The 25,245-nt window shown below is 57.9% G+C and overlaps 2 protein-coding genes across 2 annotated transcripts; both read left to right on the plus strand.

The window, feature by feature from the left end:
* Positions 1-1,620: 1,620 nt before the first annotated feature.
* Positions 1,621-21,401, plus strand: LOC103189944 (integrin alpha-5). Its single transcript, XM_042344255.1, has 30 exons — positions 1,621-1,773; positions 6,440-6,570; positions 9,886-10,034; positions 10,517-10,640; positions 10,942-11,003; positions 11,174-11,219; positions 11,851-11,976; positions 12,082-12,126; positions 12,329-12,372; positions 12,581-12,637; positions 13,261-13,313; positions 13,713-13,918; positions 14,180-14,371; positions 14,873-14,918; positions 15,063-15,164; positions 15,350-15,405; positions 15,827-15,981; positions 16,190-16,327; positions 16,662-16,729; positions 17,051-17,198; positions 17,325-17,405; positions 17,555-17,634; positions 17,792-17,872; positions 18,413-18,518; positions 18,840-19,001; positions 19,179-19,286; positions 19,378-19,491; positions 19,721-19,822; positions 20,318-20,440; positions 20,584-21,401. Exons 1-30 carry the CDS (start codon positions 1,658-1,660, stop codon positions 20,668-20,670), a joined length of 3,108 nt encoding a protein of 1,035 aa, XP_042200189.1. The 5' UTR covers positions 1,621-1,657; the 3' UTR covers positions 20,671-21,401.
* Positions 21,402-22,625: 1,224 nt separating this feature from the next.
* LOC121850957 lies at positions 22,626-24,443 on the plus strand. Its single transcript, XM_042344334.1, has 3 exons — positions 22,626-22,961; positions 23,519-23,608; positions 23,816-24,443. The coding sequence occupies exons 1-3, from the start codon at positions 22,655-22,657 to the stop codon at positions 24,136-24,138; spliced, it is 720 nt and encodes a 239-aa protein (XP_042200268.1). The 5' UTR covers positions 22,626-22,654; the 3' UTR covers positions 24,139-24,443.
* Positions 24,444-25,245: the final 802 nt, after the last annotated feature.

Genomic DNA, 25,245 nt, shown 5'->3' on the forward strand with positions numbered 1-25,245 from the left:
CCCGACGACATCTCACGCCCTCACCCCCTTCCTGTGTATGTGTGAAACGGTTTCTCCCAGAGATTTCCCTTCTGTAACTTCTCACTCGCTCCTCACAGCGCAGTGTCTCTCTGTGTGTAAATTCCTGTCATTGTCTCCATAACTCACTGCAGTCAGACACTCACTCACTCACTCACTCACTCGCTCGCTGTCTGATCTCATTCCAACACCTCAGTGAGGAGTCACCCTGTTCCCAGCTCCTAATATGTCCGTTTAGTGTGCTTTCCAGTGATTCAGCGATCGCTCTCTGTGTAAATACACTTCACAGTAGTTTTCCTCAGCCTGGCAACGCGAGTCATACACCCTGAGAGACGAAGGGTCGTGGACCCGAAACTTTGACTCACTTTCCTTTCTCCATAGATGCTGCCGACCTGCTGAGTGTTCCCAGCCACTGCTGATTTTTGACCCTCAAGAGACTTCAACCTCTGCTAACCCCCCACCCCACCCCTCACCACCCCCACACTCTCTCCCTGGAGGGACGCATCCACCTTACGTAATTCCGGAGAGTATTAGCCGCAGTTTGGCAAGCGTGAGCCAAGGCTTGGGGTCCGCAGAGTGTCTGCTGGAGTCTAACCAGCTAAACCCACACAACTTGCCTGTCTTGAGCGCTGTCTTGCAAACTTTCCCTGCCCCCAGTGACTGGTCGGTCCTGCCGATGGCTGAGCCGGGCCGGTCCGGGCTGCCATCAGCAGTGAGTGCCCTGGGACACTGCGACCCCTCCTGGCTCAGGAACCGGGGCCTCGAGACCGTCCCGGGGGAAAGGGTGGGGGGGGGGGGCCCGAATCCGACGTTCCATTGCCAAACATGTATCTGCGCTGATACAAACACACTGAGCAGGTAACACTGGAACTCACTCCACCTTCACGTTGGAGTCAGGAGGCTATGCGTTCATGACCCACGTCAGGGCTGTGAGCTCACAGTCTGAGCTGATGCTCCAGCCCAGTGTTGGGGGGACGCGGTGGGGGGGACGGGGGAACTGCATTGTCAAAGGCGCTGTCCTTCGAGTTAATGTTAAACTTCACCTCTCCGTCTACACCTGTTCAGGTGGTTGTTAAAGATCTCGTGGCGCGAACGGAAAAGGGAACGCAGTTTTTCTCTCTCTCTCCCCCCCCACCCAGTGTCCTGGCCAACAATCCCCCCCCCATAAAGTTTGTCATTAGGGTTGGGGCTGTTTGTGAGGCAGAGGGAGACAGACGGGGGAGAGATAGGGAGATACTGAAAGAGATAGGGAGAGAGGGAGGGAGACAGGGGGAGAGATAAGGAGAGGGAGACAGAGGAAGAGAGACAGAGAGAGATGATGGAACTTTTCCATATAAGTTGGTAATTGCCTTCTTCCCTTAATTTAGGAGCAGAGAGACAGCCCCTCCCTCCCTCCCTCCCTCTGACATCACCCACAGGGGGTGGTGGGGGGTGTGTGCGGTTGCGGGGTATTGTGCAGAGAGAGAGAGAGAGAGAGGATGAAGTGAGTGAGTGAGGATCGCAGAGAGAGAGAGAGAGAGACACATCAGCCATGAGGCTCGGCTGCGGAGCAGGAGGGCTGTGCGGGAGGCTGTGCGGGGGGGGGTGCGGGACGCGGTGCGGGGGGTGCGGGGGGCTGTGGCTGCTGCTGGTGGCCGCGATGCTGCCGCTGTCGGTGGGGTTTAACTTGGACGCCCTGAGCCCATCTGTGTACAGCGGTCCCCGCGGCTCCTACTTCGGTTACTCGGTGGAGTTCTATACCCCAGAAGCCGAGACGTGAGTTGGCGGAAAGTTTGGCAAAAGTTTGGGGGACAGTTTTACAGCTGTGGGGGGTTTGGGGGGTGGGGTGGGGTTTGGGGGGTGTGGGGGGAGAGTCTGTCTCTAACAGCCATTGGTTCTAACTTTTAATACAGTTTAAGCACTTTTTTTGTAGAGGAAACAGTTAAGAGGCAAAAATATACTGTGTGTCTGTGTCTATATATATATATGTGTGTGTGTCTCTGTGTGTCTGTATCTGTGTATGTGTATATGTATATGTGTGTGTGTGTGTGTCTGTATCTCTGTGTGTCTGTGTGTGTATATATATGTGTGTGTCTCTGTGTGTCTATATCTCTGTGTGTCTGTGTGTGTGTGTGTGTCTCTGTATCTCTGTGTGTCTGTGTCTATATATATATATGTGTGTGTGTCTCTGTGTGTCTGTATCTCTGTGTGTCTGTGTCTATATATATGTGTGTGTGTGTCTGTGTATATATGTTTCTGTGTGTGGTTATACAGACTGTCCCAGTGTGGGTTGTTCTCTCTGTGTTAACTGGGGAGGGGGAGTGTGTGTGTGTGGGGGGAGGGGGGCGGGGGGCGAGAGGGGTGTGTATGGGGGGATGTGAGGGATGTGTGTTAATCTGTTACATTTCACAGGTCCATTCAGTTTATTGGCGGCATTTTACTTTTAACCCAAATGTTTGAAACCCGCCAGACACCCCCCCCCCCAACCCGCCCCCTGCACTGTGATTCCACAGTGTTTCCACTCAGCTCCTCAAGTTAATCCCTCAAGCCAAAGCCCTAACGGGTAGGGAGAGGGTGGTCCTCGCTGGACAAGCAGCGGGAAAGTTTGCCAGACAGCGCTCTCTCTCTCTCTCGATGGCCAAGGTTTATCTGGTTAGACTCCAGCAGTTACCCCCAACCCACACTCTGGGCTCCCCCCCCAACCAAGCCTTGGCTCTCGTCAACCTGTGCCTAATACTCTCTGGAAAACAGGGGGCGTCCCTCCAGAGAGAGAGAGAGAGAGAGAGCGCATTCCATTCCGCCAATCTATCCCGGATTCCCACGTGTAAGTGGGATGCATGGAATTCTCGGTTGGGTTGGGAGAGTCTTAGAGCAATGGCGATGGGTTTTCCGCGTGTGTCAGACCCCCAAAAAAGATTGTTTCTAGAACTGACCGGGCGGGTGGGTCAGTGGGTCTGAGAATCAATGCCCAGCACTCTGGGACTTCCTCCTGACATGCAAGACTCTGAACATACATGTAGATGATATTGTGTTAATAAATAATAATAATACTGATCCTTGCATTCGATTCAGCGCTGTATCATGCCTTTGAGACGCCTCAAAGAGCTTCACAGGATACACTGTAAAGTGTAGTGACTATTTTATGGGGGGGGGGGGGTGGCGAAACGCGGCAGCCAATTGCGCTCAGCATTAATGTCAATATTAGGGAGCAATGGGCCCCTCATTTCAGTCAGTATCCAACCACCCGGCCTGGCGCCCACTGCCCCCCCCCCACCCCGTCTTGCCAGGTACCAACAGCAGGAAGCCTGGCAGCGTCTCCTCCCCCATAATTGATCACCCCTGCCCCCCCCACCTCGGTGAGGACAGGATCACACGTGGCTGTGATTGCCCCCACCTCCCGCCCGCTGTGGTCAATGAGCAGTGCTGGGGGCTGGGTGCCTGTTACAGCAATTTACATGTTATACAGTGGCTTGCACATCAAACTGCTTCGCACCCCGGGAACCCGGGGGTGGTGGGGAGGGGGGGTTCTCTTGTGTGTGTTAACAGATTGCGGTATTAACCCGTTGCTCACCATAACGACTCCCGAGGATATAGTCCTGTAGCTCAGCGGTTAGAGTACTTGCCTTGCAAACGAGAGGACCTGAGTTCGATTCCTGGGCAGGGCACAAGTTTCCTTACTCCACACGCCTCGGTTTATTCAGCAGTCAGTAGAAACCCGATTGTTAGTCGATTGGCGGATCGCTTTTCCGGGGGTAATAATCCCTTCAAAATAAATAATAATAATAATTTTGTTGCTCAACCCAAGACTGTTTGCGGGACACCGCTGTGTGCAATTGGCTGCCGCGTTTCACCCACAAAGTACACAGTCAATTTCCTTCAGTGTATCCCTGGGAAGCGCTCTGATATGACATGATAAGACGCTGTATCAAATGCAAGGATTGTTATGATTATAGTAATGAAGGATGGAGTGAATGAGTGAGAGGCACAGGGAGAGGTAGGACTGCAGAACCTCCACTGGTCTCACTTTGTAAATCATTAGTTGGGCCAAGTTGAGAGTCTGTGCACATCTGCATGTTACACACAGCAGGTCAAGGACAAAGAGGAGCCTTGCTGGAGTGTTTGAACTACCAGTTTCCCATCGAGAGGACAGATCACAGCACTTTCCCCGGCTTCACTGTAAAGTGTAGTGACTCTGGAACTCTCTCCCTCAATCCCTCCACCTCGCCCCCTCCCTCCCCACTTTCAAATCCTGCCTAAAGACTTTCCTTTTTGATCGTGCTTAAGGTCGCCTCCCGCCCTCCCTCTCCCCCACCGGCTCGGGGGTCAGGGGCTCCACCGCTGTCAAGCGCTCCAGGACACTTCCCCCACGTGAAGGGGGCGCTGTATAAATGCAAGTTGTTGTTGTTGTGGGTTTTGTAGGCGAAAAATATGATGCCGAGGATGAGAAGTTTCATTCACAAAGGAAAGCTTGCAGGAAGTGATGGCAGACAGACAGGGAGAAAGAGTTGTGGTCCAGATAATGATAGAACGACAGGAGGTTTTTGTGGGTTGTCGCTGTGCGTGGATTGGCAGTGTCGGTCACACACACACACACGCTTTATCGGCAGCCTCTCCCCATCCCTTCCTCCCCCCCCCACCCCTGTGGCTGGCCTGTCAGTGCCTCGGGACATCCTCCTGTCCTGAAAGGCATTATACAAATGTAATGTGTTGTTGTTGTCCTGGGTTTGTGATGCAGAGTGAGTGAGGTTTAATGGTCACATCTCATTCTCGCCCCCCCACCCCCACCAGCTTCCTGCTGTCTCCACCCAGTCTCCTGGAAGCTCAGTTAATAACGTCATTAAAAGGGAGTCAAATAAACACTTGATGTGTGATAGAGAGTCTCCAGTGAGTGAGATTAGAATGGTCAGCCCCGGGGGTGGGGTGGTGTGGTTAGCCATTAGCCCCAGGGTTTAGCGTTGGGGGTGGGGGAGGTGGGAGGGAGGGAGGAAGCCCTGGTACTGCTGAACAAGGCTTTGCTGGTGAGTCACCGAGTGTAAATGGCACAATGGCAGGAAATGAATGGAGAGCAAGAGGAAGATGGCCAGTTTCAGTCGGGGGGGTGGTGGAGGGGGAGAGACAGAGAGGGGTGCAAGCGCTTCACAGGATTCACTGTAAAGTGTAGTGACCTGTGTTTTTTTCGGCCCCATTGCTCCCTAATATTGACATTAATGCTGAGCGCAATTTGCTCACAGACAGCCTGCAAACAGCCATGAAACGAGTGACCAATATTTTCCGGTAGTTTGTCGTTCAGGAGAGAGGAATCTCCCTTCTTGTCCGAGCAGCGCAGTGAGACCGTTAACGTCCACCTGGAGAGTCAACAACAACAACTTGGATTTATATAGCGCCCTCCACGCCGGACGGCGTCTCAGAGCGCTTCACAGTAACAGATCCCGGGGCCAAGCCAGCAGGAGGGGGAGGAAGGGGACCAAAGGCACGGTCGAAAAGAAAGGTCTTCAGCAGAGACCTGAAAATGGGAAGGGAAATGAGTCACAACAACAACAATAACAACATAGCACCTTTCATGTCAGGAGGACGTCCCAAACTGCTGGACAGATGGTTTAATGTCTTATTCCCACACCTGGTGCTGTGTGCGAGCTCAATGTCCTCCGTAACTTCCTGACTCAGAGATGATAAGAGAGTGTTACCGACTGAGCTGGTGGGGAGGGGGCAGTGTTTGTGACGAGACTCGGTCTTGTGGTGGGGGGAGAAAGTGTTTGGGTCTTTTATTGTGTGTGTCTCTGTAATGTCCAGTGACACAGTGTGATTGCGATTATTGCTAACCTGATACTGTGTGCTCTGCACTCTCCCCCCTGCGTGAGCTGTTATATAAACCCAAGTTGTTGATGTTGTTGTAATAATCTCCGGAAGTCGGTAAGTGAGGCTGTTGCGATCAGTTAACTTTATTGTCTTGTGTGAGCCTCACCGAGGCTACAGGACATGGATGTGCAGACTGTGAGGACACGTGCTAACACGCGCTGCTTGTTACAGCAGTGACAATAGGCACTGTCCACACTGACTGAGAGCTGTCTGTGGGGCTGTGTGTCTGTGGGGCTGTGTGTCTGTGGGGCTGTGTGTCTGTGGGGCTGTGTGTCTGTGGGGCTGTGTGTCTGTGGGGCTGTGTGTCTGTGGGGCTGTGAGCGGACCTGAGCCTCTCTGACTCTTGTCTGTCCTTCTCCGGTCCGTGGAGAGGGTCAGTGTCAGTGCTTCCTCCAATACTGGACCCTGCGGGACCTCCCCCACACCAGCCCCTCCCTCCTCCTGCGGGACCTCCCCTCTCCCACTGTTCCCTCCCCTCTGGCCCCTCCCCTCCCCACTGGCCCCTCCTCTTCCTATTGGCCCCTCCCCTTCGCTTGACCTGTGCGATGCTGTACATGCTGACCTCTGACCTTGTGTCGTTTCTCAGGCCCAGTGTTCTTATTGGAGCCCCCAAAGCCAACACCACCCAACCCAACATCACGGAGGGGGGGGCCGTCTACACGTGTCCCTGGGGCCGCAACAGCTCCGAGTGTTGGCAGATCCCCTTCGACACCACAGGTAAACCCCACCCACACCGACACCGCAGGTCACCCCACACCGACACCGCAGCTCACCCCACCCCACACCGCAGGTCACCCCACCCACACCGCAGGTCACCCCACCCCACACCGACACCCGCAGGTCACCCCACCCCACAACCGCAGGTCACCCCACCCCACACCGCAGGTCACCCCACCCCACACCGCAGGTCACCCCACCCCACACCGCAGGTCACCCCACCCCACACCGCAGGTCACCCCACCCCACACCGCAGGTCACCCCACCCCACACCGACACCGCAGGTCACCCCACCCACACCGCAGCTCACCCCACCCCACACCGCAGGTCACCCCACCCCACACCGCAGGTCACCCCACCCACACCGACACCGCAGCTCACCCCACACCGACACCGCAGCTCACCCCACACAGACACCGCAGGTAACCCCACACAGACACCGCAGGTAACCCCACCCCACACCGACACCGCAGGTAACGGCAGACCCCCTTCGATCCCAGAGGTAACCACAGCCTCACCCTCCCCCCCCACCCACAGCACCCCACACTAACACCCCGACACCCTGCCCACACCACCCACAGTTCAGGGTGTCGGCAGCTCTCCTTAAATACCACAGATAACCCCAGTCTCATACTGACACACACTCACACCTCCCAGAGCATCCCACAGGGCTTACTGTAATAGTGACTGTACTCTGTCATGTGTAGCGACTGATCAAAGAAATGTCTCCAGCCCCCGGTTGTGTGTCCGTGGGTGGTGGGGACGGCCCCGTGGGTGGTGGGTGGGTGCGATTTTCCTATTTTCCCTCCTGTCTCTTGTGTGAAGGAATCTTTCCTGATCTCTAACTGTCCTGGCTCTGATTGTAAGATCACTGTGGAAACTGCTGACTGTGCTGTAAGAGTCTGTAAATGAAGCTGCCGGGAGTCTGTATGGTTTGTATTTATCTGGTATGCAGCGTGCTCTCGCAGGGACACACCCTGCTTATCTAATCTGAGAGTTTAGATGCGGCTGGAGAGCAAGAGAGAGAAAGAGAGAGAAAGTCGAGCCTTGGGGGAGCTCAGTGTGCATTGGGGTAACTGCTGGCATTCAGCCAACTAAACCCACTGTGAACGCTGGCAAGCTTTCCTATCCGCTGCTTGTCCAGCTGGGACCATCCTATCCTTCAGGACTTCGGCTGCAGGGTCAACAGGAGCTGAGTGGAAGGATTCCCTGCCCCCAGTGACCTTCCAGGTCCTGCCGTTGATCCAGGCTGAGCTGTGGTGTCAGCAGCAGTGTCCTGGGACACTGTGGACCTGCCTGGCACACATTAGCCAATGAGACCCACGGGCCGTACCTCCTTCAGATTTTGGCACCGTTTGCTCTCCCGACGAGCGAGCAGCCCCGTTACTGTGACTTCATAAACATCCGGTGCCCGTTCATGCCCCTGTCACCAACTCCAGCCACAACCCCCATCCTGAGGTGAAGGCAGCCCTCTCTCCTCCCCGCTCCATTACATCTCCCCCTCTTACCCCCCCCCCCCCCGGCCCCCTCGCCATTGCCTTGTGCTGCAGAGTTGGAGCCTCTCTGGGCTGTTCAGCAAAGCGCCTCCCAGAACATCTGGCTTCACTCTGCACGGTTTACAGCCGGCTTGAGGAGCTCGGGCAGCGAGAGAGAGGAGAGAGAGAGTCTGTGTCTGTGTTCGTGAGAAAATATCCGTGTGCGAGAAAGTGTGTGTCTGTGTGTGTGCGCGCACGTGTGTGTGTGTGTCTTTGTGTGCGCGCGTGTGTGTGTGTATGTGTGCGTGCGTGTGTGTGTATGCGTGCGTGCGTGTGTGTGTATGCGTGCGTGCGTGTGTGTGTATGCGTGCGCGCGTGTGTGTGTATGTGCGCGCGTGCGCGTGTGTGTGTGTGTCTTTGTGTGCGTGCGTGTGTGTGTATGTGTGCGCGCGCGCGCGTGTGTGTGTGCGTGAGAGAGTGAGTGAGTGACAGAGCTCTGTATGTTTCCCGGGCAGTGCAGCCCGGAGGAGAACAGTGTTAAATTGTAGTGTGTTTCCCGGTCGAGGATATTGTGGACACAATCCCCTCTCTGTCCCGATCTTTAACTTTTATCCCAAGTGTTGAAACCTCAAATCTGCAAAATATTCAGGTTCTCGCCCCCCCCCCTCCCGCCCCACATCCAACCCCCCGGGGTTTAGGGCCAGGCCTGTACTTTCCTCCTTCCCCCTCCACTCCCACCTTCACCCCCCCCCCTCCAGCCCGAACCCCCACCCCCTGAGCAACAATGTTCCTTGAAGTGATTTGGACTGTTTCCAGAACCTTCCCCGTTAGCGTCTGTGCGCACGTGTGGTGTCTGAGGCCTGTTACAGTTTGCTGTAGTTTCGGGGTCACAGTGACGGGGGTGGGGTGGGGGGTGTGCGGTGTGGGTGGGGGTCAAGACTGAGTCCCAGCGCTGATGCTAGGAGACACGAGCGTGTGAGGAACCTCTGTGGTTGTGTGTTTCCTTCATGTTTAAATACCCCACAGGCTGCCCCGCAACCCCCCCCCCCACCCCCCCGCTCTGAAAAAATAAATTGCTGCAACATGTGTGTGAGCGATGGTACAGCAGTCACTGTGTTCCTGGCAGTGAGGCCTCCCCCTCTGTGTGCTTCTGGGTCAGGGACAAGATGTCTGACAGGTATCCTGTGACCCCCCCCCCCAGGTCCCCCGCTCGCTCGCGCTCCGCCACCCTGACACGCTCGCTTCCTCCCTCCCTCGCTCGCTCCCTTCTCACTCCCTCCCTCGCTCTCTCCCTCCCTCGATCCCTCCCTCGTTTCCTCCCTCCCTCGATCCCTCCCTCGCTTCCTCGCTCCCTCGCTCGCTCCCTTCTCACTCCCTCCCTCGCTCCCTTCCTCCCTCCCTCCCTCCCTCGTTTCCTCGCTCACCTTCATGTTTTGGAATTCATGCGTTTTGAATCCGAGGAAACTGTCTGGCGCTGGAACATTCCAGTAAAAGGTGCAAATCTGCGTCCCTAACAGCTGTGGGTGGTGGGGGTGGGGGTGGGGGCACGGTGATACTGGAGTGGGTGGGTGGGGTTGGGGGGGTGGGGGGGCGTTGGGAGGCCTGTCTAGAGGTCTGTTTCGCTCTGATTGTTTTTCTTGCTATTCCGGTTGGGCTTTGGGGATTAAACGAATAAACACAGTGAATCTCGGGGCCGGAGCCGGGGCCGGAGCCGGGCGTCCAGTACACACACAGCTGGTGAGAGACTCGTGCCGGAGGGGGCGGGGCGGGGATCTTGAGGGGCTGGGGGCTGTATGAAGGGCTTGGTGCTGGGTGTGAGCTGTGTGTTTGCCGTCGGCAGGTAACCGGTTGTTTGTGAACGAGACGGCGGCCGAAATGGTGCGGTTCAATAAGAGTGAGTCGCTGGAGCTGAACAACACTGAGCTGCTGGAGTTCAAATCCCACCAGTGGTTCGGTGCCACGATCCGCTCCCACAACAGCACTATCCTGGTCAGTGTTCGTAGCCCGGCGCGCGGGGTGGGGGCGAGGGGTGGGGGTGGGGTGGTGGGGTGGGGTGGGGGGGGGTAATAACCCAACCTGAGGCTCAATGGTTAAACCACTCGCCTCGCAAGTGAGAGGACCTGGGCACAATGACGGGCAGGTTTCCTTACTCCACACACTTCTGTTTACTCGGCAATACGTAGTCATCGATTGGGCGAATCACTTTTCTGAGGGTAATAAATCCTTCAAAAATTAATAAATTGGTCACTCAATCCACGACACCGGGAGAGAGCGACGCTGCCTTTTTGCCCACAATATAAAGTCAATTCACTTTGCAGTGTGTCCCTGTGAAGAGCTTTGAGACGTCTCGAAGACCTGATAAAGCGCTGTATCAAATGCAAGGATTATCTGTCTCTGGGGGACGGGGCGGTGGTGGGGGAAACGTGTCTCGCTGCTCCCTGACGGTGTTGCCCCCCCCCCTCTCCCTGCAGGCCTGTGCCCCTCGCTACAAATGGAGGACGACGAGCGAACTGTCGCAGCGGGAGCCGGTGGGGAGCTGTTTCCTGTCCATCCACAACTTCAGCTCCATCGTGGAGTTTGCACCGTGTCGCTCTGGTACACACCGCGCCGCGAGGGGGAGGGTCTGCCGCGAGGGGGAGGGTCTGCCCTGAGGGGCCACTGTGAGTGGGAGGGGGGGCACTGCGAGTGGGAGGGGAGGGAGGAGGGGTTGTGGAATGGAGGAGGAGGCGCCGGGCCAGGAGGGCGGGTCGGTGGGTGGAGGGGCCGCTGTGGGAGAAGGGGCCTGGGCTGGAGAGGGTGTGTATGGTTGGGTGGGGGGCGCGGGGGGTGGGGTGCGGGATGGTGGGGAGGAGCGGGGCCCTGTGGGCTGTGGCTGATGCTGTGGGTGTTTTGGCAGGGCAGCACACCCCAATGTGGAAAGGCTACTGTCAGGGCTCATTCAGTGCCGACATGTCAGAGGTAAGATCACCCCCCCACGCACCCCGGTCCACAGCGTCCTTTGCAGTCGCCCCCACGCCTTGGGAATCCGCCCCCCACCAACCGTGTCTGTCTCCTCCCTCCCCCTCGGCATCTCTCCGCCCCCTCCGCCACTGTCCGCAATGCGAGTAACACAGTGCTTCTTCTAGCAGAGTGGGAGAGTGGTGCTTGGAGGGCCCGGAAGTTTCTTTTGGCAAGGTACAGTCTGGGTGCCGGGGTGGGTAGGGGGGAGGGTCTGTCTTGCAGCCTTTGTTGTGGGTGGGTGGGAGCGGGAGTGGGGGGGCGAGCCCTTGTCTTCTGTGGGGAACGTGAGAGTGTGCACCGTCCGTATGGAGGGAGCTTTACTCTGTCTCTAACATGTGTGCGTTGGGGGTAACTGCTGGAGTCTAACCATCTAAACTCACACACAGCTCGGCCATCGAGAGAGAGAGGGAGCGCTGTCTGGCCAAGCTTTCCCACTGCTTGTCCAGCTAGGACCTCCCCTCCCCGTTAGTTAGGGCTTTGGCTGTGGGGTTAACAGGAGCTGAGGGGGAGGATTCTCTGCCCCCAGTGACTGGTTGGCCCTTCCAGGTCCTGCCGATGGATAAGCCGGGCTGTGCTGCCATCAGCAGTGAGTGCCTTGGGACACTGCGGCCCCTCCTGGCTCAGGAACCGGGGCTAGAGACCGTCACAGAGAGAGAGGGGGGGGAAGAGGGCTTGATTCTGACATTCCCTTGCCAAACATGTCAGCCCTGAGGAGCCTCTGCTCATTGCCCCGGAGGAGAGTTGATGTGACACCTCCAGTGTGTTGCACACTGACCCCTGTGTGTGCGCGTGTGTGTGTCCACAGGGCAGCTGGTCACGGCCAGGATAGAGGACATTGTCAAATCTGAATTCAGCCCCAACTTCATCCAGTACGTGGAGGGTCAGATGGAGACGACACACAGTCACACCTCGAACGATTACAGCTACCTCGGCAAGTACCCCGACTGTCCGCTGTGTTCCCTTACCCTGACTGTACATCATCTCCCCCGCCCCCCTGTACCTCTTCCCCCCGACTGACTGCGCTGTGTCTCTACAGGTTTCTCTGTAGCTATTGGCGAGTTTACTGGAGACCAGGTTGAAGGTAAGAGTCTCCAATGGTTTACAGCAAGGTAGATGGTGGGGGGTTTAGCGTGTGAGTGTGTGGGGGGGGGGCTTAGTGTGAGTGTGTGTGGGGGGGGGCTTAGTGTGTGTGTGTGTGGGGGGGGTTAGTGTGTGTGTGTGTGGGGGCGAGGGAGGGGGGTGTAGGGGTGTTGGCATTGGCTGATTGTTGTCTCTGGTGACAGATTACGTGACCGGTGTTCCCCGCGGGATGAAGACCATCGGCTATGTAAGCATTTACCCACTGGTGAGGGGTTGGTGGGAGGGACAGGCACAGTGCGTGCATGGGGCTGGGGGGCTGGCAGTCGGGGGCGGGCGGGACTGGTGGTGAGGACGGAAGTGTCAATGGGGGGAGGTGGTGGCGGCTGGCGAGGGGCCGGGGCTCGATGGGTGAGGATACAGCAGTAATAACGTAGATATATGGTTTGCGCCCACAGGTCACCATCTTGAACGGCACAAACCTAAAATCGGTGTTTAACTTCACCGGGGAGCAGGTATGTTACATCGGCCATTCATGGCCTCAGCACCAACATCGCTGCTCAGTCACTAGCGCAAACGTGGCATCGATGTGCCAATACAGACCAGTGCCAGTGTTCACCAGACACTTCCCGACACCCAATAGGACACTACCACTGGCTGCCATGTTTCAACACACAGTCACTCCGCTTTACAGTATATCTATCCTGTGAAATGCTTTGATACGTCTCAGACGCTGGATCAAAGGCCAGGATTATTATTATTAATTGCCTGGGGCCTGGGTTAGTCACCATTGGTTTATATCATGTGAGACTGATGCCTGGCTGGGGGCGGGGGCTTGTTGGGTGGGGGGGGGTTCCTGTGCGAGACTGCACTACACTATGAAACATTCATTGCCAGGGGCTGCAGCAGACCCAGGGTGTGGGCCTGGGCTGGGGCTGTGTGTGGGGACAGGGTGCTTGTTGGGGCCCGAGCCCTAACAGCGAAGGGTTAACTCTCTGCAAACTGGTGAGAATTACCCGCCGAGGAATGTTCCGGAATGCCAGCGGTCCCCGCACAAGGACTGCGAGGCCTTCGTGACAAATGTGCATGTTATAAGTTTGAATTTAATTATAAACTTTACCGGCTTAATTGTTTCCAGATGACCTCGTACTTTGGCTATTCTGTGGCTGTGGCTGACATCAATGGTGACGGGTGAGTGCGGAGGAGGGGGTGGGGTGGGGGGTGCTGCGTCTGTCTGCCCCACGCACATGGTGGCCCTGAGCGGTGGGTGGGTGGGTGGGGGGTTTGGGGGTGTGTGTGGGTGAAACGTCATCAGAGACCTTGTCCTTTAGTTCAGTCCTTAAACTGGGAAAGTTTGGCAGATCGGAGGACAGGGGTAGGGAAGGGGTGGGGGGTGTTGGTGGTTGTGCTGAGCGTATTCCAGGCTGGAGGATGTGCTGGTGGGGGCCCCGATGCTGATGGAGCGGGGGGTGGTGGGGCGGGTGGTGCAGGGGTGGGGGGGGGGGGCGGAGGTGGGGTTTGGGAAGGGTGGGTGGGGAAGGGGTGAATAGCGAGGGCTAACTGGGGTGGGGGCTGGTCTCTGTGTTACAGGCTGGAGGATGTGCTGGTGGGGGCCCCGATGCTGATGGAGCGGGAGGTGGGGGGGCGACTGCAGGAGCTCGGGAGGGTCTACGTTTATCTGCAGATGTCACGGCTACAGTTCAGTCCGGCCCAGAACCTGACGGGAACCTTCACCTACGGCCGATTCGGGACAGCCATCGCGGTGCTCGGAGACCTGGACCAGGACGGTTACAATGGTACGTTGAGGGGGGGGGTAGCACCCTAAGATGTCATCGGGATTTGGGGGGCTGCTTCTCCCTGGTGTTGGGGGGCAGTGAGACAAGGCCAGTGCAAATGTACTGAGAATCTTGGGGACGCGGGTGGTGGGGGGTTCAGCCGGGAGATGGAGGGAGGGGTTCAGGGCTGCTATGGGGTGGGGGGGGGGCATGGAGCGAGTCACGAGGGGGTGTGGGGTACGAGGATTGCATGCTAACGTTTTCTACCCCCCCTTTCTGTAGACGTAGCGGTGGGAGCCCCCTACGCAGGAGATGACGCTCGGGGGATGGTCTATATCTACAATGGCCACGAGGGGGGCCTGAGCCTCAAAGCATCCCAGCTCCTCCTCGGCCTGTGGCCGGCGAGCGGGGGCATCGCCAGCTTCGGCTTCACCGTGAGGGGGGCAACCGACCTGGACGGCAACGGTTACCCAGGTACGGGGTGGTGAGGGGAGGAAGGGGAGAAGAGGGTGTACACAGGTGCGGGGAGGGGGTGAGAGGAGGAGAAAGGGTACACAGGTACGGGGAGGGGGTACATGGGGAGGGGGTACACGGGGAGGGGAGAGGAGGGGGTACACAGGTACGGGGAGGGGGAGGAGTTGTGTGTTATATGCTGTCCCTCCCCCCCTCCTGTGGCTCTGGCGTCCCGCAGGCCTGGCTGTTCCTGTCGGGGAGGAAAGCTGGGAATGTTGTGATGGGAAAAGAGGAAATGGTTCATTGTTCTCACATTCCTGCCGGCTCATTGCAGCTGCCGGGAGAGGCCGGGAACCACACACCCCGGGGGGGGGGGTCATGGAGGGAGGGAATGGGAGGGGAGAGTCCAAGGCTGCACCGAGCTGTAGAGTCACTGAGCAGTGGACAGAGCTGCACCTGCCCCCCCCACCCCACCACCGCTGTCCCCCTCACTCACTGAGCTGCCACACGTCTCTTTTCCAGATGTTATTGTCGGGGCATTTGGTGTTGACCGGGCGGTGGTTTACAGGTAAAAGTTCTCTGTCCGCTCTATGCACGTTTGTATGTGTGTCCGTGGCAGGGGCGGGGGCGGGAGGGGTGGGGGGGGATGTTGTTCGGGCGGGTGGGAGCGGGGGGCTAGGGCTGGACACTGACCCTCTCTCCCTGTGCTCAGGGCCAGGCCGATTGTCAGTGCCAGCGCATCGCTGAAGCTGACGCCTGCGGTTTTCAACCCCGAGGAGAAGCGATGCACCTTAAACGGCACTCAAGTCTCCTGGTAGGTCACCTTCCTCTCCCCCCTCACCCTCTCAACCCCCCCCCCACCACCCCATCGCCTCCTCACCCCTTCCTCTTCTCCAGCCCACCCACTCAACCTCCCACCTTACCCCCCCGGCCCCCCTCCTCTCCTCCCCCTCCCTCTCGCCCCCATTTTCTAATTTTCCGTTTTTTCCCCTTTTGCAGCATCAACGTCAGCTTCTGTCTCACTGCGTCTGGAAAACACATCCCGGATTCCATTGGTGAGTGTGTGAGACGCCCCATGTGAGACGCCCCATGTGAGACGCCGTGTGTGTGAGACACGCTCTGTGTGTGTGTGTGAGACGCTGTGTGTGTGTGACGCTCTGTGTGTGTGTGTGTGTGTGTGTGTGACGCTGTGTGTACGTGTGTGACGCTGTGTGTATGTGTGTGACGCTGTGTGTGTGTGTGTGACACGTTTGTGTGAGTTGCCGTGTGTGTGAGACACGCTGTGTGTTTGTGTGAGACGCCGTGTGTGTGTGTGTGAGACGCTGTGTGTGTGTGTGACGCTGTGTGTGTACACTGTGTGTGTGAGACGCCGTGTGTGTGTGACGCTGTGTGTGTACACTGTGTGTGCGTGTGTGAGACGCCGTGTGTGTGCGTGTGTGAGACGCCGTGTGTGTGTGACGCTGTGTGTGTGCGCAGGCCTGCGGGTGCAGCTGGGGTTGGACACGCTGAAGGTGAAGGGGGCGGTGAGGCGAGTGCTGTTCCTGGACACACAGCAGCCCGGCTTCCAGGCCACAGTCAACATCGGCAACGGGCAGGGAGAGGTCTGCCATCACCTGGAAATCTACCTGCGGGTGAGGGGCTCCTGTGTGTGTGTGCGCGGGGGGGCTGGGGGGGGGGGTGGTGAGTGGGGGGGGGTGGTCCTGTGTGTGTGGCCTCAAGGGGAGGGGGTGAAATAGTAGGAGGAAAGTCTGGGGGAGGGAGTGTGTGGTGGGTGGAGGGGGGAGAAGAATCTGAGGGGAGGGGGAGGGCTGTGATAACATGCTGTTCCTGGTCTCTCAGGAGGAGTCGGAATTCCGGGATAAACTCTCTTTGATCCGGGTGGAGCTGGGGCTCAGCCTCGATCCACAAACCCCGGTGGACGAGCACGGACTCCGCCCCATCCTCAGCTTCTCCACCGCCCGACACCTCCAGCAGCAGGTAGGGGGCGGGGCATCGTGGGGAGGCGGTGGGGCGTGGTGGGGAGGGGGTGGGGCGTGGTGGGGAGGGGGCGGGATGTGGTGGGGTGGGGCATATGGGGGAGGGACCCTGGAGTTGAAGGGAGGGGCTGCATGGTGTGGGACTGGTTATGGGGTGGGGAGGAGGTGCCAATTGGTGGTGGGGGAAGGGGCTCGGGGTGTGGGAGGAGGGGCTTGGGGTGGTGGAGGGTGGGGCTCGGGGCAGCAGGGGGGGGGCTCGGGGTTGGGGAGGGGCTCGGGGTTGGCGGGGGGGGGGGAGGGGAATCGCTGTGTAATTGCTGTTGACTCTGTGACAGGCTCAGATCCAGTTGGACTGTGGGGAGGACAATGTGTGTGTGCCTGACCTGCACCTCTCCGTGTCCGGGTAAGTAACTCCCCCAGGGCTGGGTGGGGGCTGTGTCTGTGTGTGTGTGTGAGACGGGGGCTGTGTGTGTGTGTGTGTGTGAGACGGGGGCTGTGTGTGACGGGGGCTGTGTGTGTGTGACGGGTCTGTGTGTGTGTGAGACGGGGGCTGTGTGTGTGTGTGTGTGTGACGGGTCTGTGTGTGTGTGACGGGGGCTGTGTATGTGTGTATATGTATGTGAGACGGGGGCTGTGTGTGTGAGACGGGGGCTGTGTGTGTGAGACGGGGGCTGTGTGTGACGGGGGCTGTGTGTGTGTGACGGGCTGTGTGTATGTGTTGTAGGGACAGGGACACTGTGTACCTGGGGGACAGGAACGAGCTGGCGCTGAGCTTCGAGGCTTGGAACGTGGGGGAAGGCGGAGCGTACGAGGCGGAGCTGTGTGTGACCGTGCCCCCCGAGGCCGACTACAGCGGCATCGTCCACAACAAGGTGAGCCCCACCACAGGAGGTACCGGAACATGGGATCGCTTTGTATGTGTGGTGGGGGTGGGGGGTTGGGGGGCAGAGGGGGTGGTTTCTGGGCAGGGAGTCACTCTCTCCCTCTCTCCTCTTTAGAGTCTGGTACAGCTCAGTTGTACGTACGAAAACCAGACGGTTGTCTGTGACCTCGGCAATCCCATGAAGCCAGGAACCAACGTAAGAGACTGCGGGGGAATGGGGTGGAGGGGGCATTGTGGCTCTGTGTGTGTGTGTGTGTGTGTGTTTGTGTGTGTGTGGGGGTTTGTGTGGGTGAGGGTGGGTAAGGTCACTGTTTGTGGGGTAACCTCACTCTGTGCCTCTCGCAGCTCTCTGGTGGACTCCGATTCACTGTCCATCAACTCAACGACCAGAGAAAATCCATCCAGTTTGAACTGCAGATTCGCAGGTTAGTGTTAGGATTCTCGGAGGGGGGAGGGGTCTCGAGGCAGTGGGGTCTCGGAGGGGGAGAGGTCTCGGAAGGGGAGAGGTCTCGGGGCGGTGGGGTCTCGGGGGTCAGGCCACAGAAACGCATCATTGTCAACATTTTGTGGGTTTTTTTTCAGCAAAAATCTGAACAATTCTCACAGCGAAACCGTGGCCCACAGACTGACTGTAGCCGTGTCTGCCGACGTCAACTTCCATGGGTAAGGCTGTGTGTGCCTTGGGTGGGTGTGGGGTGGGGGGGGGTGGTCTTTGCTGCTCGTGTCCACTCCCGCACCAAGCTCCGTGACTAATTCACCCCCACCCTCGCCCGGCTCCACTGGCTCATCCACCAGAGGACAGAGTTCAACATCCTCGTCCTCGCCTTCAAAGCCCTCCATGGCCTTGCCCCCTCCTCACTCTGACCCGCTAACCCCTTATCAACCTGTCCGCTTCCTCTGCTCAGCGGGCTCCGGCCTGCTCCATGTTTCCCCCATCTGGCCTCCCCCACCATTGACGGTCAAGCCTTCATCCTCTGCCCCCACCCTTTGGAACTTCATTCCACATCCCCTCCACCTCGCCTCCTTCAAAGCTTGTTTGAAGACCCTCCTCTTCGAATGCGCCTTCGACCACCCTCCTACCCCCCCCCCACCCTCCCTGATGCCAACCCCCAGCTCGGGTCCAAATCCCTGACTGTCCAGCGCCTTGGGACGTCCTCCTGACGCGAGACGTGTAAATGTGACGTGTTGACTGTCTCTCGGCAGAGTTTCCATTCAAGATAAGATCAATCTTCCCATCCCCAACTGGAGGCCAAGCAAGCGACCAATCACAGAGGAGGATGTGGGGCCCCCACTCCAGCACGTATTTGTGGTCCGTCACTGGTGGGGGGGGTGTTGTGCGCTGGTGGGGTGGTGGGGTGGTGAGGGTGGGAGGGGGTGCTGTGTGCTGGGTGGGAGGGGATGCTGTGTGCTGGGGGGGAGGGGGGTCTGTGTGCTGGGGGGGAAGGAGGTCTGTGTGCTGGGGGGGAGGGGGTGCTGTGTGCTGGGAGGGAGGGGGGGTGCTGTGTGCTGGAGTGGGGGGGCTGTTATTCCAGGCTGGTTGTGGGGATGGTGAAGATGGTTAATGAGTGAGAATTATTATGATGATGATGATGAGCGAGAACGTTAATGACTGAAATGTGACCTATCACAGCTCTTGAACAATGGCCCGAGCTCCATCGGCCTCTCCACACTGCAAATCAGTTTCCCCAGCAGCTTCCAGGGAAGCCCCCTCCTCTACCCCATGGCTTACACTGTGACAGGGGCCACTGTCAACTGCACCCCCAGCAGCCACTTCAACCCTCGGCAGCTCAAGGTAAGTCTGGCTCTCTCCCTCCCTCCTCCCCCTCGGGGGGGGGGTGGCGGGGTGGTCATGTGTCCTGAGCTTATGGGGAGGGGATGGGGTGGAGGGAGTCATCGTCGAGGGGCGGGTGGGGAGGGACTGTTTGTCGCAGTAGCCGCTGGAACCGATTCGTTGACTTTAACCTTACAGATGCAGACGCTCAGCACCAAGACCCCCCCCACTCCGCCACCCAGCCCGGAACATTCCATCCGTCGCAGGGAGGCGCCCCGGGACCCCCTGAGGGCCTGGAAGACACTGGTGAGAGACAGTTATTTCCCACAGACAAACAGACACACACACACACACACGTTTGCTCGAGTGCTCAGTCGCTCTCCCTCTCTCTGTGCAGAGTTGTCAGCAGGTGGATTGCCAGTGGCTGACATGTCAGGTGGGGCTGCTGGAGCGAGGCAAGAGTGTGGTCCTGACCCTCCACACCCGCATCTGGGCAGAAACCTTCCTGCAGGTACGGGAGCGGCAGGATGTGGTTGGGCTGTGGGTGGGGAGGGGGAGGGTTGTTGGGCTGTGGGTGGGGAGGGGAGGGTTTTGGGCTGTGGGTGGGGAGGGGGGGTTGGGCTGTGGGTAGGGAGGGGGGGGGTTGGGCTGTGGGTCGGGAGGGGGGGGTTGGGCTGTGGGTGGGGAGGGGATTGCGGAGGAAGTTTGGGGTCTGATGGGGTTTCCTGTCTTCGATTTAGAGAGAGAATCACCCGTATGTGCTGCAATGTAATGCCTCCTACACCGTACACAGTCTGCCCTACGCCATCCTCCCCCTCTCCTACCCACAGGGCTCCATACAGGTACGTCTAATCTTGTTGTCGTTGTCTGGGGGGTGGGGGTCATGGGACGAGTGGGGGGGGGGTGGGGAGGAGTGGGGCGGTGGGGAGGGGGTGGTTGAGGGTGTCGCTGACTCACATGTACACACTCATGCACATGCCAAGTAGCCGGTGTTGCAGCGTCGCCGCCTGTTGGCCAAGGTCTGCAATGGCACTCGTTCAAGCAAACCGCAGAACCATAGACATTCACGTCGCTGACGGAGGCCATTCGTCCCATCGCGTCTGTGCTGTCCCCTCAATCCTCTCAGTCCCATTTCACCGCCATTTCTCCACATCTCCTGTAACTGACTCTATTTAAGGCATTTCACCAGTTAACTCTCAAAGGTCGGGTGTGTTTATGGGGGGGAGGTATATGTGGGGTTGGGCTGACGGGGGTGTTGGTGGGGTTGTCTGTGCGTGGGGGGGGCGGGTGTGTGCACGGCTCTCACTGTGTGTGTGTGTGTGTGTGGGGGGGTTCAGGTCCTCACCTCAGTGCTGTGGGGGAAGCTGGAGAGCTCACACGGGGTCCCGCTCTGGATAATAATCCTGGCCGTGCTGATCGGGCTGCTCCTCCTCGCACTCCTCATCTTCATCCTGTACAAAGTAAGTCACTCCTCTCACTTCCTCCCGTCGCTTTCTCCTCTCGCTCCCCCTCTCTCATTCTTCCGTCTCGCTCTCGCCCCCCCCCCTCACCCCCTAATCTCTCATGTGCCCCCCTCCCCCCTAATCTCCTGCTCTGGTTACAGATTGACTTCTTCAAACCTGTGTCTATGCCATACGGCACCGCCATGGAAACGGCTGAGCTCAAACCACCAGCTACGTCAGAGGCGTAATGGCACAGCCAGGCAACAGGCAACACAGGAGGCTGGACGGGCATCACTGTTACTGACCCCCGGCCGGAGCGAGCGGTGTCACCGTGCCACCCACCCCCCCTCCCCCCCCCACCCCGAGGCCAAGGAGAGGGGCCTCAGGACCATCCAGCCTTATTTAAGGAAATGATTCCGAGCACTGATTGTGAGTGTAGCCTTGCGGGGAGGAGTGGGGGATGGATGGGGCTGAGCGGGGAGGGGGGCGCGGGGCTCCAGCGCAAAACATAATGATGTAAATGTTCTCATTTTTAAAAAAAAAAGTGCAATATATTTTATACCTGACTTTATAAGCGAATCCCAGGCCTGCCTGACCGGGGTGGGGGGGCTATCCTGGGGTTTGGGTGGGGAGGCGGTTGGTTGTTGTGGTCACTCAGTCACAAACATCTCTGCTGCCTGGCAGGAGTGAGTGTGTACCCTGTGCCAGACACTCCCTGGGAATAACTACCTGCACCCCTTGAGAATGGCTGATCTTCCCCACTGCCTCATGGCAGCCTTTAATTTCCAACAATTTTCACTCCCTCCCCAGGGGCCTGGGTGTGTCTGTTTGGGACTGGTGTGTGTGGGGAGGAATAGTCTCGTGTCTGGGTCATTCCTGTTCACGTTAAATTTCGTTCTGTTATTTTTTATCTGAATGATTTTATGAAAAGTTGTACATAAATTAAGTAAATAAATTGTAATTTGCCTTTTTAAGATCATTTGGTTTGTGGTGATTTGTGGGGTTCGCTCCTGTGTGTGTGTGTGGAGGGAACGGGTGGGGGGGCAAATGGGTGTTTGTGTGTGAGGAAGTGGACTCACTGGCTTCAGTCTGGATGTCTCCTGGGTTAGATTGGGTTTAAGAATCCATCTGTTTGATTTCATAATGGCTGTCAGGTTTAGTGACTGCCTGAGTGAGCGAGAGGTTTGAGGGTTCACTCGATCTCTTATGGAGCGTCACCCCATCACTGCGTTGAACATCGAGTGCTGTGTCCGGCGGGACCCGCAAGAGAGAAACACCCTTTGGACAGCTCTGCAGGATCTTTAACATCCACCTGAACAGAGCACAGGCAGAACCTCTGCTTAACATCTCATCTGAGGACGGCACCTCCAACAGTTTCTCCCCCCCCCACCCCCACCCCAGCGCTGCGCTGGAGCTCAGCCTAGACTGTGAGTTCAGAATCCCTGATGTGAGGCTTGAACCCACAGCCTCCTGACCCAGAGGCAAGTGTGCGAGCGAGTGAGCCGGGCTGACAGACTCCATGTCCTGAAGTCTTCTGCTCTTCCCACATTTGGTACAGCCCAGAACTCGGGACACCCTGTGGAGCCGATGGGGTAATCCAACACGTATTCTCCCCCAGGGAATGGCTGCTCGGTGTAGTGACAGTGCAACAGCCCGAGGCACAATGTCACAAATCTAAAACAAAACAACGGAGAGGACCTGAGTTTGATTCCGAGAGGGGGTGAAACCTGAGGCACATTTCCTTACTCCACAGTCCTGTTTACTGAGCAGTAAATAGGAACCCGGTTTTTAGTCAATTGGCGGATCGCTTTCTGGGGGTAATAATCTCTCCCCCCACCCCGGCCGCCCCCCCCCCCAAAAAAAAATGCGGTCACTGAATCCACGCCCTGTTTGTGGGGACGTCACTGTGCGCCATCGGCTGCCGCGTTTCGCCCGCGAAATACACAGTCACTACACTTCACTGTATATCCCGTGAAGCGCTTTGAAAACGTCTCGAAGTCGTAATAAGGGGCGGTGTCAAATACCCTCATTGCTATCAGAGCCCAGGAATATTTGGGCTACTTTGGGGGCGGGTGTTTGGGCTATTTTGGGCTCGTGACGGGGCTTCGGGCCAGTATTTGGGCTATTGTGCGGGGGCGGGTGTTTGGGCTATTTTGGGCTCGTGACGGAGTTCCGGCGCGACAGACGTTTGATTTCTGGCGGGAACAGGAAGTGAGGCCGAGGCGGCGGCTGATGGCGGCGGAGCCCGGGGTCGGGGTCGGGGACAGCGCCGGATCGGCGGAGCAGCTGCTGCGGGTGGTGGACGAGCTGACCGGGGACGAGCTGGAGCGGTTCAAGTTCTTCCTGGGCCCCGCGGGGGCGGGGGGGCGGGGCTGGGAGCCGGTACCGGGGGGGCGGTTGGAGGCCGCGAGGAGTCCGGGTCTCGCGCAGCTGCTCCTCCGCCATTACAGCCACCGCGCGGCCGCCGTCACCCGCGACATCCTCGGCCTCATCCCCCGCCGCGACCTCCTGCACCTGCTGCCCCCCCCGGGGCCCCCTGGTGAGTGACCCCCCCTCCCCCGACTGACCCTCCCCCGACTGACCCCCCCCCGACTGACCCTCCCCCCCGACTGAGACCCCCCAACAGCCTGACTATCCCCCCCACTCACACTCTAACCTGATTAACAATCCCAACACCTGATACCCGCCCCCCCACAGAAACTGACTGTTCCCCCCCAACAACAACACACACACACACACAACCTAGTGATGGGGTTACCAACAGGTGAGGGTGGGTATCTGTGGGGGGGGGGGGGGGAAGAGTATGTGTGGCGGTGTCTGGGGACAGGGAGTCTGTGTGGGGGATGGTCTGTGTGTGGGGGTTGTCTATGTGGGGGTGTCTGTGCGGGGGTGGGGTGGTGGTGGTGGGTCTGTGCGGGGTGGGGGGGGTCTGTGCGGGGGTGTGGGGGGTGTCTGGGTGGGGGGGGGTCTGTGCGGCAGTGGGGGGGGGGGTCTGTGCGGGGGTGGGGGGGTGTCTGGGTGGGGGGGGGGTTCTGTGCGGGGGTGGGGGGGGTTCTGTAGGGGTGTGCACGGCTCTCACTGTGTGTATGTGGTCAGATCCTCACCTCAGGGCTGTGGGGGAAGTTGGAGACCTCACACCGGGTTTCGCTCCGGATAACACTCCCGGACGGGCTGATCGTGGACAAAGTAAGTCAATCCCCCACCGGCCGTCTCTCCCACTTTCCTCCCGCGCTCTCCCCACTTTTACCACCTCTCTCTCCCCCCTCTCCATCTCCTCTCTCCCCCCTCCCACCCCGTTTTGCTTCTCTCTGTTTCTCTGACCCTCTCTCCCCCACACACTCTCCCCCACCCCCCCCCCCCTCCCCGTGTCTCACCGTTGCTCTTTGATCACAGAGTCGGGGCCAGTGACCGAGTCCCAGTTGATGATACTCGCCAGCAACTTGGGACACGAGTGGCGACAGATCGGGATCGAGTTCCTGGGTCTGAACGAGGTGACTCTGGAGCGCTGTGAGGCTGAGAACAAACACAGCGCCGTCGACCGCAACTTCCGCATGTTGATAGCGTGGAGGAACAAGGAGAAGTGGGCGGCCACCGCATCGGGGCTGCACTCCATCCTCTCTGACCCCAACTGCCCCTTACACCCCGAGACATTTGACTTCCTCCTGCCAGACCTGAAGCCCCGGCTCCAGCCCAGTTCTGGGCACCACAAAACTTGAGGGAGGGCAGCGAGGGCCCTGGGACTCTCCGGCTTTTATATCGACTGATTTTATTTTCGTAACTTTTTAATCTTGTGAAACATGCGGATGGGTTTGGGTTTGTCGGGGTCTGCGCCGAGGTTTGTAAATCAAAACTTTCCACTTGAGCAGATTCCTTTGCCCGACCGATGGCAGAGGTTTATTTGGGGTGCGGGTGGTTAGTCAGAGACTGTGTGTGTGTATGTGGTGGTGGGGGGGGGCGCGAGAGTGAAGCAATTTGTGGGGGCAGTGGGTCTGTTGTGTATATGTGGTGGGGGAGTGTTTGTGTGTATGTGGTGGGGGGTGTTTGTGTGTGGTGGGGGGTGTTTGTGTGTATGTGGTGGGGGGTGTTTGTGTGTATGTGGTGGGGGGTGTTTGTGTGTATGTGGTGGGGGGTGTTTGTGTGTGTGGGGGGGGTGTTTGTGTGTATGTGGTGGGGGGTGTTTGTGTGTGGTGGGGGGTGTTTGTGTGTATGTGGTGGGGGGTGTTTGTGTGTGTGGTGGGGGGTGTTTGTGTGTATGTGGTGGGGGGTGTTTGTGTGTATGGTGGGGGGTGTTTGTGTGTATGTGGTGGGGGGTGTTTGTGTGTGTGGTGGGGGGTGTCTGGATTTCAGTAAATCTCTATTTGCATTGAAACAGATGTAGTTTTGAAGATATTGAGGCTTATTTTGAAGGGGGGGGGGGGAGTGGGGGGGAATTCCCACAAACTCCCTGTGAGTTTCCTGGTGGGCAGCAATGTTAAGTGCTTTGAGATGTCCCCCCATCCCAAATGCAAAGATTATTATTATTCTCCCCCACCCCGAGCAACTTTTAAGAACTTGAAAGATGACAAAATGACGACAATTTGTTTTATTCCCCTCAGACTTACAGTTTGTCATTGCAACGCTGTGTATCAGTCTGGCCAACATTCCTAACACAATAGTTTTTACTTCAGTTTAGCAATAATCAAAAATAACGTACCCTGCGATACCCGAGGCACGGATTCAAGTTAATAATAATAATCCTTGCATTTGATATAGCGCTTTTCACGTCGGGAGGACGTCCCAAAGCGCTTCACAGAACACACTGTAAAGTGAATTGACTGTATATT

This window comes from Callorhinchus milii, unplaced genomic scaffold (genome assembly GCF_018977255.1).
Source record: "Callorhinchus milii isolate IMCB2004 unplaced genomic scaffold, IMCB_Cmil_1.0 Scaffold27, whole genome shotgun sequence".
In the NCBI taxonomy this organism is placed as follows: Eukaryota; Metazoa; Chordata; class Chondrichthyes; order Chimaeriformes; family Callorhinchidae; genus Callorhinchus; species Callorhinchus milii.